Source organism: Micrasema longulum, unplaced genomic scaffold (assembly GCF_059751315.1).
Source record: "Micrasema longulum isolate JH-2025_06_02 unplaced genomic scaffold, ASM5975131v1 h1tg001333l, whole genome shotgun sequence".
NCBI lineage: Eukaryota > Metazoa > Arthropoda > Insecta > Trichoptera > Brachycentridae > Micrasema > Micrasema longulum.
The window spans coordinates 1-18,897 of record NW_028278519.1 but is presented as its reverse complement, the minus strand read 5'-3'; the positions used below and the strand labels follow the sequence as shown (position 1 = coordinate 18,897).

The 18,897-nt window shown below is 32.9% G+C and overlaps 1 protein-coding gene across 1 annotated transcript in view; it reads left to right on the top strand.

Moving 5' to 3' along the window:
- The window catches only part of LOC148275849 (testican-2-like), a gene marked incomplete at its 3' end in the record, with an annotated part of 47,800 nt that extends 31,869 nt beyond the window's left edge, over positions 1 to 15,931 (top strand). Inside the window, exons 3-5 of the mRNA XM_088235119.1 lie at positions 408 to 461; positions 14,006 to 14,199; positions 15,817 to 15,931. Coding sequence (XP_088091245.1) covers positions 408 to 461; positions 14,006 to 14,199; positions 15,817 to 15,931 — 363 coding nt within the window. The remainder of the gene's footprint in view (positions 1 to 407; positions 462 to 14,005; positions 14,200 to 15,816) is intronic.
- Between the last annotated feature and the right edge of the window lie 2,966 nt (positions 15,932 to 18,897).

Here is an 18,897-nt window from a genome sequence, read left to right as displayed (position 1 = left end):
TCGGTTTATGATAGTCTCCATCTAACGATCTAACATGTCTCAGCCTGTTCTAAGATGGAGATTTTTATCTTTTAGAGAATAAGTAGTCCCATACTAATAAAACAATAACATTTAAAAAAAACTAAAACTACTTAATTATAAATGCCCAGCTAATCAAATGTTAGAATTAAAAAATCGTTATTATGCAAATATAAAGTATATATATGTGCCAAGAATACAAGTTACTGAAACATAAATAATATAGTAATAAAAAATAATTTTAAAGCAATGAAATACATAAAAATATAAATAATATGTGTACCAATTATATAAATATAAAAATATACATATATTTTTCAAAAAAATCTCTCGCTACACTATTTATATGAATGAAAAAATAATTTAACCAGATTTGTTTATTCTTGTAGGAAAATCTGATACCAAGAAACGCTCCCCTGATAGAGGACAGCGCAATAAAAAAAGTAAGTTTGTTTTATATTTTATATGTTTTTATTGATGGTTTTGGGTTCTGGTATTTAATGAAATAAGCAAAATAATTTAATTTTCAAACATCTGTATTTAATATCTTCAACGTGTATTTTTTTACACCTGTCGGGTTCATAGTCCATGATCAATGACACACATACACACACGTGCATAATAATTTCACCTGAAATATAGTGTGACGACCGATGAACTAAGTCAGCGTTTTCTATTGAATCCAATACAACATATTATGCAAGTCTAGCTGTATGGCACATAAAGACGAGAGCGCTGTCCTGCAATACATTAACATCTTTCGTACCATGGAGTTATAAATAACAAAGGAAAGTGGCCTATAAAGAGACCACAGGTCGTAGTAACGCTCAGTCAGTTCGGTAAGTGAGCCCCAGTGCGGCCAGTTTAACAACTCATCAGCGCGAAATCAATTAATTAATTATTTATTCGCCTTGTAAAAAATACGCATTAAAACTACAATATCGTTTCTTCTGCCCATCTCCAACTGGGGTAGGATCTCCCACCTCGACAAAAATCCTACACACTTCACTCTAAAAATATTTATATGGCTTTAATAGCAAACATCCGAATCGGGTTGTGTTTCCGTGGGTATTGTCTCGGACTCACAGCTCAAAGGTCCGTGGTTCGACTCCCACTCTACCGCAACTTGATTCCTATTTTCAAATATTGAGTTATTTACGACTCGTTGAAAATGGCCCTCAAAATTAAATATTTGGGTAAATCATAAGAACGCAAATATGTATTTAAAAAAAAAAAAAATTAATAATCTGCATCCATTTTTGCTCATGACATGCAGCCAAGTATTTTGTAATCAACTTCAATAAGGAAGATCAGTGTTTTTGAAATATTTATACATATATATTGAACTAAGCCAATTTAAAATTAAATCAAATATATCGTATTACCAGCGCTTTGATTTTTTAAAGTTTTGTATTTCTAAAAATACTCCGCGTGTGACGTCTCAAGTTCTCTTCCGCTTCTTCTCCGTCAGTTCTGCCGATTGGTCCGTTGACTTACCGTAAACCGGAAATCTTTCACAACTCTATTATCATTGGTTAATTTATATGAACTAGTGACGTCGTTCAAAGTAGTTCGTTTTTATTTATTTTCTTAAAACATTTTCAAGAAACTTTGTCGTAGAATTCGATGCTCTAATTTTCACCGCGCGTAAGAAAACATTTTATTTATTATATTTCCCGTAGGGCCTTATTCGTTTAGAACACATACGGCAATCGGCAACCCCCGGCCCGAGGGACATTTTGATCCGGCCGGGGGAAATGTGGAGTTTATATCATCCCAAAATTTGTTCATAAACTCAAAACATAAAATGTGTGTGTTGAATTGAAGTTGAAGTTTTTTTTTGTTGATAATACCTCGGTAAAAATACTATCAGCTAGATTCAGGTGAAGAAAATGCTTTTTAATAAATTATCCTTTATTTTTATGGGAATTCAAAATCATTTTGACCACCAAAAAACTCGAAAGTGGTTAGACCTAAATTAACTTTCCTTAAATGTTAAAAAAACAGACTGCATAACATTTAGCCTTATACGGTATGTAATATAATGTAAATTTTATTTTTGAAGCACTAACTTTGTTTTTTATCACTTATTTAATTATAATAATTTGAAATAAGTGGTTAAACCAAAATTGTTTTTATTTATTTTATTGTAATATAATGCTTCACAAATGTTGTGTTAACCAAATTCCTGGACACGATACAGTGTCGTGAACCTTCTCTCCATTCAAAAGAGTACACGAAATTAAACACAGTAAAACTACAATTACCTGGATTAATAAGTGCCAGACGCTATAATATAAAAACTTACTTAAATATATATAAAATTCATTGCTTTGACAAAGAATCGCGCCGGCCGCCCGCGTCCTTTTTTATTTGTTATTATAACATCTTCTTTCTTTTTTATTTCCTGATAACGATCCTGATATTTGGCAATCCGGATGACTGGAATTCGGATGGATGGAGTTCTACTGTATCTGGGATTAGTAATTGACAGTTATCTTAGATGGAAATCCCACATTATTTTGACCACCAAAAAGCTTAGGAAATCGACACACGTGTTCTACTCACTGCTAGGTGTTGATTAGAGAGCGGTTAAATCGGTATATTTTGTGCTATTCCAATCGATTTCGCCATATGGAACAATTGGTGGTTGTTTGGAGTTAAGCCATTGGCCATTCTCCAAGAAACTTTGAAAATAATGCTAAAATTGCCACCCACCCACCCCTCTGGTACTCCATTTGAATCGACTACTTTGCTTACTCTCAGACAGCTTTGTCAAGGTGGTTTGAATTAATGTTTAGTCTTTAATGAAGAATTAATATAGAACCAAACAAAATAATTAAATAAGGTGCGCAAAGAGCATTAACTTTAGGGTAGTTTAAAGCAGAACTGCCATTGTTTATAGGCATTTTACAGTATTAAGCCTCAAGTTTTTTATCATGTTGGGCCTTGACGTAAAAATGTCTGTCAGTTGCAATGCATATTATTATTAACACATTACAACAGAAATGAAGAACATTTAAAATAAGGTAATATAGAAGTCTAGACATCTACAGGGCTTATGACCTGTCAATGGCTGGTTTAAGTCCCCACTTTACACACTGTGTAACATTTACCATTCTGCCCATATTTTAACATCTATATTCCTTCAATTCTTTCATCTGTTGATGTTTGTGAAGTTAAAGAGCTGAAACCTTTATTTATGCGGGTGAGATTCATCTAATTGACAGGTCATAAGCCCTGTAGATGCCTAGACTTCTATATTACCTTATCTTAAATGTTCTTCATCTCTGTTGTAATATGTCAATATAAACAGCTCCCCAGGGAGTTGAATCCAGTCCTTGTCTACAAAAACTTGGACAAACTCAAAATATTGCATATTATTATATCTTCTTGTATATAATATAATTGATCTTCTCCTTCTTGTAATAGTATCTTCTTCTTATAATAATATGCATAGCAACTGACAGTTGACAGCTGATATCCTGTAAATTGTTTCTTTGGTATAATGTTTTGTCTGTTTTCATTTTGAAATATTTTTTCATATTTTTATTATTTTTAGCATTTTTATTTATGTTAAAATGAATATTATTAGTGGTACATATTCATGTTTTAATTTTAATTATTATTGGTATGGTTTCTGATTTGTATTTATGTTTCAATATTGTCATTAATTTTAATTGTCTAAGCATCATTTAATGAAAAAACACATGTATCGAAAAAGGTCCTGCCTAAACACAGGAAATTCCTAGCTAGTCGGGACCTGAAACAAGAATGTAATATGTGAAATATAAGAACCTGCGCACATGATAATACAGTGAAATAAATATAAAATATGTATAATTGTAGCATCACAGGATGCCATGTCATATTTAATCGTAAGAAGATAGAGCTTTGAGGACCATTACAAACGATCATTTTTTATCGGCGCGTTTTTTATTTGCAAAAAAAACTCAAACTAAATACAAGACGAAATGAAGTAACATGGATTGTCAAGAATGGTGCGAACAAATCCAAAATGCGCGATGCATCAAACTCGACAATAGAGAAACAAAAATCGCTAGGAACGTTGGAAACATTTTTATCCAGAGCCCGTCAGTATGTGAAATGAACTGCAGTTATGTGTCAAGAAAAATATTTCAATCTAGTCTATTTTATTTTGATTTTTACCTACTGCGATTTATTTTAATACTGTGTTCGCTGACTCCTAGAATTAATTCATGTTTTGTGAATGTGGATGGTCATTTTGATATTCCGGCTCACAACTCGTAGGAAAATTGTCAATCCGGCTCAGATCGGAAAAGGTTACCCATGTCTGATTTGAAACGTAGCTGCCTACCTCAGAACAGGTATTTACCATACCTTGTGAGGATAGACAGAGTCTTATATGTTTGCTTATGATATAATTTTACTTAAATGTATCATACTTTATTTGACTTAATTATACCCTTTTCATTGTTTTGCAAGCGGAACATATTGTATTATTTGCTACAATAGACGAAAAAGTAAACTTTCTAAGTTTAATTTTTACTTATGTTTTACTTGTCTCGTTATTTATTTATTCTCGTCTCTTATTACACATGATTATTAAATCATATAAAATTTTCGCAATAGGCCCATTTCATCCAAAACGTCTCAATCCACACGGCACAGTAAAATTATGGTGGATTGGTATTTATTGTATTATTTATTTTAAATACATTTAGTGGCGGCCTCCGTGGTGTAATAACTAATACACTCACACACGGAAAGTTCTGGGTTCGATTATCGGTGAGAACAAAAAAAAGTAATTTTTCTCAAGCCTGGGTGTTCTGTAATGTAATTAACCTCTAGATTTGGGTACCCTGGCCTGTTGTGGGGAAAAAAAGACAAATTAAAAATATGAATACTCTCAGGTAAACATCCCGCATAAATAAATCAAGTGAAGATTAGTCAGCTTCATAGTGCACTAGTAATTGCGTTTGCCAGTCATTGAAAAAATAAAAATAATTAAAAATAATTATAAAACACAGGTTTACAACTTTTCTTCCGCCGTTTTTTCCATAAATTCGATGCCTTATTATAAAAAACCGGTTATACATGAATGATTAAAAAAGTTGTCTATCGCTGGCCACTACTTTCTCCCATGTTACGGGAAGCGTACGAATCCCGCGCTGAAAAAACGGGTCATCTTTTGAAGGGATCTACGAATCGATCCAATTATTTTATTTCTTCATAAGACCGGGAGTGCTGGTCAGATAAGCCGTGTGCCATTGATTAAAACAAGTGATACGAGTAGTCAGAGAGAGCAACGTCATAAGGCGACACTGGATTAAACTCTTAGAGTAATAATCCGTTAACCTATAGAAAAGCCCTATCACAATGTTTCATAGAACGCAAGCGCTGTTGATTTGTTGGTTAGCTACCAATTGATGGCCATTTTGTTTTGGTTGACAACATAAATATAACACGGTTCAATCGGATGCTTTTGTAGCTGTGCTTGGCTTTATTTATAAATAACTTGGATATTTCCGTTATAATAAATAAAAATCGACTATGGCGAATTGCAGTATGTTTGGTTGCAGCAGTGGGAGCATCAAAGGTGTTAAAGAAGTCAGTTTTCACAGGTAATTGATTTCGAATATTTTCCCTTGATTTACATTGATTTTTGGCATTTATTGTCCCAACACGTGTATTAGGTTGCTTAAAAACTTTCCGTTTACCAACATATTTACTTCAGATACTATTTTTTCTCAATTTAGGGGATACATTTGTGAATTAAAGTATTTTTACTGTTGATAATGACAGTTGATTACGGTTGATTACGGTATGTCGGGGCCGCACTAGGCATCCATATAAAGTTTGAGTTTTTACCGCGTAGAGGTCGATTCAAATTTTTAACTTGAAGTCGCATTTAGATGCGTGTCCGAATTTCAGGCCGCTACGACTCGTTATTTCAGAGATGTGGCGGACAAACAAACAAACTCAACACAGAACTTTGGTTCTATGGAGTTGGGATTTATGTCTCAATAAATGTAACATAAGTATATTGTGAATAAAATTAATAAAAAAATAAACACACATGTATTTTTTATAAAATAAATACAGGCGAATTATAGAAAAATAAATTGGAATAACCCTGCAATAATAAATACACAGGTACATATTTAAAAATAATTACAATGCAAATTAATATCCATTAAGCAATTCTCGACCTGAGTACGGCCCATTGTTTTGTTGCGAACTTTAGCTAACTTAATACCCAATAGTCATAGAATGGTTTTCCAACGTTTGGGCTCCTTATAGCTTGGCGCATTATTACTCTGAGGTTAAACTCGTATTCTGGGAGCTTATAAGTCACCATGTTTGAAATTGTTACTTTTAATCCAATATAATGATACTATTTTTGGTATAAATACTTTTTAAAGTAATTGGGAGGTTACGATTTGAAGAAAAAAAAATAAAACCTCGATTTTAGACATGAATAATAAAATTTAATTATTTAAACTTAAACGCCTAAAAAGCTCACACGTTACATATTTATATGATATTACCATATATTATGTTTTCAAAAACATCGCGCTGTTTCACTGAGGGGTAAGCAGAAAGGATAGAACGCCATTTCACTCTATCCTTGCATACATATTGATAATGAAAAAAAACCTATGGTTCTTGTTAATAAATTTGAATGGTAAATTAATTATACGCAAATAAAAAAATATATAAGAAAAATAATGTTCAAAATATTATAAATAAATAAGTTTGTCATTTCCATGTTTTTGAGGCGTTTTGAAATTGCTTGTTGAGTCACTCCCGATAATCGTGCCAATCCTTCTTGACTCAGCCCCAGATTTATTCATTTTGAAGCAGAAAATTAAAACCTCCCGCAAATAGCGAGAATTTGGCTCGTAAACTGACATTTTCAATCGAGAGTAACTTTATGATGCAGACATAAATCGACTAATGTCTCTATGGGGTTCTGTTGACAGATGCCCAAGTTTATTGCAGGACGTGTATGATCTATTTATTTCGACCACTACTTGCCGCTAACGCTACCTCTTGGAAAACGGCAGAAGAAATTATTATCAACAACAGAGTATAAATTAAAAATTGTACATTATTTTTGTAAAATGAATGAAATTATCCGTAAGGGTTAATAAATAATTTCTCAAATAAAAAAAATGATTCACTAATACAATAAATCGGTAGTCAGATGGCAAAAGGGACCACCTGTATTTTTGTCTATGTTTTAGTTTTAAAAAGTTTTAATTAATATTTCAGTAAATACACGCAGCAAAAAAATAAAATAATCAGCGTCATTTAGAATGGTAATTTATTATTGAAAAGCAACACAAAAATATTTTTGTTTTTGGATTAAAGTCTTGAAATTGAGACGTATTTCAGCTCTCTTGAACATTTTTGAATATTTTAGATGGTCCCTTCTGCCATCTGACCACCGAAATATCAATCAATTAATGATATTTAATCGTGCAGTTTGAATTTTAGCATTGGGTGTAAAATGGGTCTATGGTCTATTTCAGGCGGATTATACAAATCCAAACGACACAGTAAAAGTACCTGGAATCGATTGATTTTTAAAATCTTCACAGGCCGCAGTGACGTCAGGAGTTTGAATAGCACTGACCCTCACTTCTAAGAATAAAAACTATTGTCGGCCTCGTGGAGTAGTGTTCAGCGCGTTTGGCTACCATGCAAGAGGTCTCGGGTACGATTCGCGGTATGGTTGACGTGAAATATTTATTGAAAAAGGTATTTTTGCACTAGGATATTATTTTATAGTCCCTGGGTTGGCACCTAAAGCGTAAAACTGATCATTTTACCTTCATGTAACAAACATGATCAAGATACCCTGCGATTGGTGTACCAATGCAGTGCCTTAATCAACATTATGTGCGGAAAGAGAATGATTATGATGAAGTGAACTATTGGCTTGGATTGTATGAAAAAAATACCGTTTATGGGAGAACTGAAGCGTACGGTATTTTTTGTAAAATATAACCAGAAAAATGGACTAGCGTTTTTGTCTCGCTAGGTATTCTCAGGTACAAATCCTGCAAAAAGAAATTCGAGTGGAAATTAGTCAGCCTCATCGTGTACCAGTTAGAGCGTGCGCCCGCATAGTGTGAGGTTCCGGGTTGGATTCCCGACCGGATCGACGTGAGATATTTGTTTTACGGGTGACTTTTCACTCGTCTTTTTAGTTCTCGGAATGGACCTAAAGCATAAGACTGAGCACCTCGTCTTGACGTATTGATCGACCAAGATACGCCGCAACGCAATAGCAATGCATTGCCCTATGCAACACTTAGTGCGAGTGTTAGGATAGTTGGGAAATGATAATGATCCACCCAAATTGTACCGCGGCATCTAGATCTGTAAGACCCGTCTGAAAGAAGCTTATGAATTCAATATGTTCAAGTATGTAGATACATATATCACGAAAAAAATATGGTTTATATTAGTGATGAAACGGATAGTGGATTGGCCGGATACCGGATATCCGGCTAACACCTAAGTCGGATAGCCTGTATGACTCATTGAATTTCTCGAAAACAAAAATTTTTGTATCCATGAAAATTAAAAACGATTAAAATATTTTAATTATATTTTTAGCAGTCAGGTGTCGATCAGTGAGTTGCATTTGAATATGTTTTATAAGTTCTTTAATAAAAAAAAATATAACAGTTTTTGCGCTTAATTTTATTCTACAAATATATTTTTAATCAAAAAATAATTTTCGTTAAACATTTTTTATATGCGGGCTATATTTTATTTCTAGGGTTTACCTATACTGAACACTGATGTATGTTTTTATGAAAAAAAAAAACAGTTTTTTTAAAAATAATAAAGGTTACTTCCTTTTTCTCAAACACGGTCGATGTCAATTAATCGATTTAGTGGTGTTGTTTCCAAGAAATTTTCGCAGTTATAAAAATATTAGGTATCCGCTGGATATTGAACTTCTATCCGATATCCGGTCGGATTTTGAGCTACTATCCGGTATCCGCTTCATCTCTAGTTTATTTTTCTTAGGGTACAAATAAAACAATAATTTGTACTATCCATATTTGGGCAATTCAACGACCTTCAGACGACATTCAGACGACCTCAAGGAGCTTTTACATTTTTTTAAATTATTACCTAAGTAGGTACCTAGGTTAACATATTTGCAACCGGTGAATATAAAAATAATAGTGATATAAAACAATAATGGGACTTGAACGCAAAATGGCTAAATGACGCAATGCATTATATGATTTCTTAAAAATTTTATATTGGACAGACAAAGATGTCAATCATATTATTTTGTATATTTTTTGTTTTTTTAATGCAGCCAAATGACAAATTATTCAAGAATTTCTTATCAGAACGGTAAAGGATTGCGATGTCGTTTAAGATACCAAGTTTAACTGGTGTTGAAATTAATGGCTTCAAATTTTATCATGTTTTATAACAATAAAAAAAACAAAGTATTTAACATGTTTAATGCAATAAGACAATTTATTGAGGTTCACGACAGAAATTATTATTTCAATTATTATTTGTGCATGCAGTATGTAATACTCACTTATTGTTTAATATTATATCGTTGTCTAAACCTTGGTAGTTTGTATTTTGTTAAGTTGGTTTCGTTAAGTAGTTATTTTAAAAATATTTTTTTAAATATTTATTCATATAAATGTTCTCTGAGACAATATTTCCCTATAACAGCTTGCCCACTACATACAGCACAACGCTTTTGAGGACTTGGGTATCCTTGGCGCCCCTTGGTGGTGTCCACATATAAGGAAAAATTGCTCGTTGCCGAACAACAAAAGCTATTCGAAGGAGCTCTATGTAATCTGGTAGCGTTGGCATCCTAAGAATGTGAACATTATTGGATCGAGGAAATGAGGGAAGCGAATTCTTTACTGACTGGAGTTAAATTGATTAGATTTAATCAATTCGCCGAAACGATAAGAAACCCTTTTAAAAGCCTTAAATTTTTTCTTGTAAGTCGCCAGATGTGCGTATCTGACAGGACCTATAAAAGGGGCACGGATAGTAGCGCGAAGCTTAATTTGGTATTCAAAGAGAGAGGAAAAGGGACAAGACCACAATATATATCCAGAAGATTGATTAAGATATCCGCAGCCGCACGAAGGGTAATCAATATAGAAACGAAAAAAATATTTTATAAAATTAACCACGAACTGATAAACTGGGACGTCCGAAAAAACCCAAAGAGACTTTACGCGATTACTTAGCATCAAGTAGAGCATTATAGTCATTTTTTTATCATCCGATTGAAACATCCCTTTAGTTGGGTGTAGACGAACACCACTAATGCCACCGGCGCAACAGAGGAACGCTTTTTTTTTTACTGACAATTCGCGGAATGACGCTGGACTTTCAGATCCAAAGGAGGCAAGGAGACAAACAGAACCAGTTAGAACTGAGAGTCCTTTCGTCGAGCATGTCCTATATGCTGTATCAAGAGCTAAGAGAAGTTGTTTTTGTCGACTTTAAATAATTCCCATACAATATTGCGATTCGTATAGATGTGTTTTACAGTCAGCTGCAGAGCACACAATGCTAAAGTAATTTGTTTTCTAATAGACCGTTAATGTTTCAAAAGAGAACCCCCAGCTGGCTCTGGCCGAGCATGCAACCTTGTGGAAAGCCATTATTCCTGAATTTACAGCTTTCCTAGCATGCCAGTATGCAGAAAACAAATTTATTTTAGGAATTACACCAAGGTTTGAAGTTTGACACAGAACTTGAACTCGAATAGAGCTTCCCAGGAATATGATGGAAGGTGGATAGACAAGGTTGCCTTTCAACAATGAAAATAGTTTTTGTTTTGCGGATCAAAACTGTTTCAATATAACACTTTAAAACGCAAAGTATAAATGTCAACATGGGTTAAAAATTGCATTAAGCGGTTTAGTTAATTTGTAATCCATGTAATAAGCAGTAGGTTATATAATTCATTGTTTATTCCTTACCCTATAGGATAACTTTTTCGATGCCCGTATTCGATAAGATGCCTATGGACATTCTCGATATTTGACGATCGTCAAGCTGCGACTAATGTCGATCATTAAATTGATAATGTCGCGAGTTACTTCCCGAATTTACACGATCGTCAAATCATTGTCGCCGACAAAAATGTCGACCGTTAAATGTCAAGATATGTGTGTCTAAAATACCGCCGACACCTAGCCACTAAATAGGCTAATTAACACGATACTAATAATCACAACATGATACAATAAAATTAGAATGGATTTATTTTCATTATTTTATTTGTATTTATTTAGTGGCTACTCTCAGGCGAAAATCTAAGAAAAGAAAATCGAGTTCAGATTAATTGGCCTCGAGGTAAACTAGTAAGTGCATTTGTGTGCAACTCAATAAATTAATAACATTAAAACAATAAAAATCAATCTACCCTAGGATATTTTACCGTGCGTCGAGAATTTGTACGATCCATCTAAAATAAGCCATACTTTTGAAATTTGACGATTGTCACGTGTCGGCGACAAATATCGAAAGTTGTGGGCACTTTGAAAACAAAATCTTATTATTTAATACCTTAAAATAAAAATCGATTTTTCTCAAGCCTGGGTGTATATTCGTAAATACCCGACGCATTATGTATTCAGAATGTTTCGATATCACCCGGAAATACGTCTCCCATTCGGGATATTTCGGAATCACTCGGGGGCTCTTAATTTATTAGAACTATTCAATTTCGTAACGCGACAAAATCGCCCCTGAGTAGCGCCTGCTAACATCACTCAACATAATTATTTTCGTTTTTATTGTAGTATCTCGGCTACACCATAAATGTCTTATAAAATAATTTTAACTATTTTTTTTTTTAAAAGGAATTATGAGCTATGCCTCTATTTTGAGGCTTGTCAGCAGTTGTAATAGAGGAGATATGGAAGGAGGTAATAAAAAATACACCACAACAACCAGACCAATTGGGAAAAAAAAATTCTTGGAATTTTTTCTTGCAACTGGCGAGAATCGAACCAGCAACGCCAATTTCACCGTTGGCCGTCTAACCAACTGCAACACGGCGCCTGTCAACTGTTTCGGTTATTACTGGGGTGTATAACGCGTCAGGTATTTCTACCTGACACGTCTGCTGTTTACGAAGTCTTTTCAGGGTCTCAATTATGAACGCTATCTTCATCTGTATATATTGAGACGGTATACTTAACTTCTGTACTATCTGTATCTACCTCGGTATGTTCTACCTACTTGTCATTTCAACATCGCAAAAATTATTCCGCGTTCCTTACTTCATTAACATTTAAAATAGTTCTCATATATATTTTCAATAGGCTTCTGTGATAAAAAGTGCTCAATTCAAAGCGATTATAAACTCCAATACATCCCAATTCAAGCAAAAAATGCTCGCTTGAACACGATTTTTAAATGACTTTTGGCAATTCCCTAGACGGTACGCTTAACTATCGTCTGTATTTATCTACCGATTGATTACAAATCTGATCTCTTTAACGCCTCGATACCTACACTCAGAAAGATAGTAAAACAGATGGAAAAAATATAATAACAATAAAAAAAAATATAGGACAGAATCTAGCGACATTATTTTTTGCAAACGTCATAATGAAGCTGTGTCATTTTAGTGTATGGACATGTGTACCGTGACGTACGTTTCCCCTTGTTTCATATCGATGTACCTACCTAAAACTTGAAGGTGTGGGGTCGGTAGTGTATCTTCGTCATAACTAAAGATAATTTATCTTCAACTATACCGTCAAGGTGAAAGTATGACGTCTTTATCTTCCCACTGTAATCGGGGCCCTGGTGGATTCCGAAATATCCCGAACTGATAACACGTCAGGTGTGCTATTCTGAACCACTCTCGCGGCACGAGAAAACGGTTTTCTCGTGTATTTTGTATGTAAATACACGAGATAATACGGCCGCGAGAGCGTTTGGAATACCAGCCTAGGTATTTACGAATATGCAGCCTGGGTCACTGTAATTGGGCCACTTAGCTTGATGTGGTTTAAAAATAAAATAATAATATTAATAGCGAAGACGGCGGTTATTTTGCATTTTCATAAAGATCAATATTTTTTATACAGTTACACCAGAAAATTTAATTGCAATATACAGCCTGCAACTGGAGGGGTGGATCATCGGTGGTAGAGCGATGGGGGATCTTAATGCCTGTCGATTTAACCCCTATGTATATTCAGCGATATTCAGTCGTTTAAAAGTTATTCAGATTTTTAAGAATTTTTAGTGAAAATCCGATTTTAGGCTGGATTTCTTAAGTGTAGCCAAACTATTAAGTCTACGATAAAAACTTTTTTACAAGTAGCTCAATAGTTGGTTTTTTATCCTACAATACATTTTTGAGTGGTTATTTGATTTAATTCCAAATAAAAAAATAATATTTTCCGAAAAATATTATATATAGAAAAAATATTTATTTTAGCACTTGTACAATTCAAGTTCACTTTTTAACATGATGCCTTATCACTAGCCAAATGAAATTTTCAGAGTTATTTTTTCATAAATAAAATTAGTTTTTGAAATAGGGTGCAGAATCATTTTTTTATAGCCCTTAAAAAATAGTTGAAAAATTAAGTTTGGATATTTTTTGGAAAAGATTATTTTTTATTTGGAATTTAATCAAATAACGACTCAAAACAGTATTGTAGGATAAAAGGCCAGCTACTTGTAAAAAAATTACTGTCAGTAGACTTAATAGTTTAGCTACACTTAAGACATGCAACCTAAAATTGGATTATTAATAAAAATTCTTAAAAATCTGAATAACTTTTAAATGACTGAATATCGCTAAACATACATAGGTATTAAATCGATAGGCATTGAGGTCCTTCATCGCTCTGCCACCGATGATCCGTCCCCCCAGTTACAGGCTGTATATTACAGAGGTTATTTATATACGTCATACATGTTTAAAACCTGAAAAGTTTCGTTTCTAATTCAGGCTGCAGTAAACCCGATAGAATAGACTTCAGTAGAAACCTGCTGAATATCTTCAAGGCGGAGCATGAGCGGTCCAAGAGTGTTGCTGCCGACGACTCTGTCGTTTTGGATTGGAAGTTCTCTACCATAGACACTGATGCTAATGGCGTCCTAGATGAACCGGAGTACCGCCAATTCAGACAGCTGATCAAAAAAGTAAGTTAAACATTAACCAATATTTCAACAAAAATCTAAATACTTTTTTGAGAAAAAAATATGACGTGTAATTGGCTGATTTAAGTGGCCACTTTACACACTGTAAAACATTCACTGATCAGCCGATGTTTTAACAAAGTTTTCGACTTCTTAAAATATTATTGATTGACATTTTTATTGTTTATTTTATCGTGTTGCATTTATAAGTAAATTTACTAACCAAATAAATAAATAAACAGCATTACGCTCTTTTATAAGAATTGTGAAATTACAAGATTTGACTTTTTGCTGAAACTAATTCCACTGAAAAAAAAACCTTTTTAGGAAGAAATTCGCCCTTAAATGTATATAAATTGTAAATACAATGTGTCCCGGGCTTAAGTGACAGGCCATTGTCATATGAAAAAACTTTAAAAAAGGAAAAGTCTGCATCTTATAAGTAATAAGTTATTAATATAAATAAAAAATAAATCACTTTCTTTTACACTCATTTAAGAAATATTTAGGTTTTAGGAAATTCTGGTAATTATTTTCTTTTTGTTCAATTTTTATTGAATTGTTTTAACGATTTAAGGCAAAAAACAGAAAAGTTATTCAATATTTTTGGGAAAAAAAAAATTGAAGGTAAAAGTTTTTACGTATTTTTTTTAAATAGTCGATGTGGATGCCTAGACTTGTATATTCCCTTCTGTAAAATGTTCTTCATGTCAGTTGTGATATGTTAATATTAACAGCTTGCTAGGGGGTTTAATCCAGTCCTTGTCTACAAAAATTTGGACAAACTCAAAACATTGTTGATTTTAAAAACAAATTTTCACTAGACAACGGCTGAAGTCCGAGACACATTAAATATAATTTCATTTAAAAAAGCTTTTTCTTTCCTGAATCCTCTTCGTGTCTCCTTCCAAATTCACTACCTGGGCCCCGAGTACAGTGGGAAGTTAACAGAGTTATCTTCGACTGTCTATAAAAAAAACGATATTTGTGTACGAAAATGAGTATATTTGCACGAAGATTTTAAGTATCTTCGTCGGTAACCTATAGATGAACATGTTTAGAAGAAAAAAATTGTATACATATTCTGTTTTTCACACGGAAAACTTAATTTTTCTTTTTAGATAAAATTGAAGATAAATGATAACTTCTCATTGTAATCGAGGCCCTGATCCCACTTTCCTCATCGTATTATAGAAAATGTGTATTACACCAGATTTTTTATATGTGCCAGTTGTATCTGCCCACTAAAAAACAGCTGTAATTTGGATCAAATTATGTGTATCTATACATGTTTTTTGTTAATGAAAATTATGACTAATTTTTCTTTTGACCAATCTGTGTATGAGATGGCTGGAAGATATTCCCTTACTCCGCCAAAGTACACTACTTCTTGTAAATGAACTTTAAATAAATCAACAAAAGAGATACCGTCAAATTTAATTTGCGTAATTATGTGCGGCAGCGGCATCGCCGTGTATAGTAAATAAACAGATGTGAGACAGAATTATCAATACTATTCCTTAGTCAGTTTTTGATGAAATCATACTGTCGGCGAATCTGATAATGCACCACGAAATTACCAAACGTTATTTTTAAACACACTTTTTTGTAATATTTCAGGCAGTTCAACCCAGAAGGTGTGCACGCAACTTTGGAAGGATTTGCGACAGCAATGGAGATTCGTCTATTTCCCAGAAGGAATGGGTTTTCTGTCTATCACAACAAGGAAATGCTTGTATGTATTTTTACTATAATTTTATTTTAAAACACAATAAAAATCTAAGGGTTTTAGCTTATTTACCAATTTTGCAGCACGCAGTACATCTACTGTTTAAAAATATATCTAGTATTTGTTAACGTACCAATTTCTACGGGGGGGGGGGGGGGGGATGTTGCATTAAACAAGGGTTTTTTTCCGTTATTAAGGCCTTCTTCCAAAACTTGAAAACATCGGCCAAAAACAAGTAACATTAATTTACAATAAACATAAGAACAACACAAACGGAAAGAAATAACAATATAGATACAAAAAAGCACAAGAATAACATCAAAATATTAATTGTAATTATAACTAAACTAACAAAAATTTCAACATAAATTGAAATAGGCACAGAAAAACCCACCAAAACCTGATATATTTAACAGAAAAGAGAAACTTACAGTAAAATATTAGAAGGAAGATAGAACTTAATAACTAGAAAAATTGCAACAAAATAATCAAAATATTAACAAACATAATCTTATATTAATTATAAATTATAACAATGAAAATTAAAATTAAAAATAAACGCCACGAAGTAATAATGGCGTTAAAATATTTTACATAAACCTAAAAATGTAAGGTAAATTTATTGTAAAAAATTAAAGAATTATTAAGAATAAAATCCCAAATAATCATTTTTCAAAGAATTTGAAACATTTGAAACCGATTTAATTCGCTAGGTAGATCCATTGACACGTATTTTACCTCTATGGGTAGATAAAAATTATTTGTTACCTTAAAACATTGACATATTAATACATAGACGCACCCGGTATCGTAAAATATTTGAAAAAGTAGTGACACGAAAACGTTCCCATAGTTACTGAGTTTGTTTATTTTTATACCAGGGCTGCATTCAACAATCATGAATGTGCTGCTAAAAATTAGAAGATACCAATTTTTGGTACATAAAAAAGTTTGTATTTTAACATTAACAATCAAAATTCGTTTTTGATGGATCCCAATTATATTTTTTCCTAAAATTCCTTATAATTTTGACCCATTTATTTATTTTCACTACATTTTGGGGAATGCAAAAATAATATAAACTCACAGTTATTATATTGAAAGAAAAAATCTTTTATATTTGAATATTACTTGTTTTAAACTTTGTTAATCACTAATGAACAAATATGTACCAACGAAAAGTTACACAACCCTTTACAATGTTTATCCGAAAGGTTTTTACACGCTTTCATGACACAAACCGGCATTTTGGTTTTGATTCTGAACGTGACGCCTGGCTGTTCCTGGCGGTCGAAAAACGCCTAAATTCGCGTTGGGCATAGTTAAGTCTCATCATATTTAAGGACTCAGAGCATGCCGATGTATATTAATATGCCAATGCCTAAGAAATGAAGACTGAATTTAAAATACTAGATTTTGGTTAAAAAAACTGGAAAATTTATTCTTACAAATATGTATTGGGTGAAATTGTGTCAGATTTTTTACCAAAGTTGAGAACAAGACGACCCAACATTGAGGGGGATCCTTGTCAAATATGTGAGAAGTCAGTTAGAATATGCTTTAATTTTATGGAATCCCCAATATAAAATATATATAAACAACCTAGAAAAGATACGGAAGAAATTTATAAATTTAATAAAATATAAATTTCACTGTACACCAAATTCAACTCAAACTCTGGAGTATAGAAGAGTGATTGCAGATCAAATATTCCTGTTTAAACTAGTAAACAACGTCGTAGACTGCCCTTTACTTACAAGTTCTTTAGAATATCTTGTACCAAACAGAACAAGACTCCATACTACATTTAATTTACCAGTACCTAGGACTAACTCAAGGAAAAACGACTTTTTCTTTACATCATGTTATTATTGTAATACTGTTCTCTCCGGTCACATTTTTCTTATCTCCTTTATGAAATATAAAAGATTCCTTATAGACAGTACACCCGTTTAGTTATACGATCTCATTAATTATGTATGTACTCGTATGTTCATTATTATATTTTGTACCTATTACATTATTTTTATATAACTTTTTTCTTTTCTTATTCTTTAAATTTATCTTGTTTCTATTTACTTTATTTTTATTACTGTATGTAAATGTATGTATTTTTGTTTTATTTGCAACTTCTAAATGCCTAACATTTCTTAATGGTTAAATTGCTTTTATTTTGACACCGATAATGTACTTAATCAATAGCTTACACCACTGTGGAAATTTTTTTATGACTGTTTTCACAATTTTCGTTTATATATATTCTTATTTTTTGTTTTTTTCCCAAATAAAAATAAATAAATAAAGTACCGTAAAATTTTTATAGAGCTGCGGGTGGGTGTTTTCTGCAAATTGAGAAATGCCATTTTTGGGATCAGCACTATTTTTAAGTGATTATTACAATTTTTTGTACGAAAGTCACCACTGCACCCGATAACATCAATATATCTTTTTTTAATTGTAGACTGGCTGCTTTCTGCTTAACTACGTTCAATTGTCACGCGTGCATGAGATGTATCAATATAGGAAGCAAAGTCTGCGATGCAAAGACATGGGGATGTAGCGTTACATCTTTTCTGCCCACTCGTTTGTTGTTATGAATTTTGTAATCCAAACAGTACATTGCGCCTCGTAACTAGTACATTTTAACATATTACAACAGAGATGAAGAACATTTCAGAAAAGGTAATATAGAAGTCTAGGCATCCACAGGGCTTATGACCTGTCATTGGCTGGTTTAAGTGGCCACTTTACACACTATGTAACATTCACCATTTTGCCCATATTTGAACATCTATATTCCTTCAATTCTTTCATCTGCTGATGTTTGTGAAGTTAAAGAGCTGAAACCTTTATTAAAGCTAGGGTTTCCTAGGACAGCGGTGCCCGTATTTTATCGGCCGTAGTGAACGGTGATGCAGTGGACAGCCGTCGTAACGGTCGACTAGCAGAGTGGTTTCCTTGGAAAACGGTGT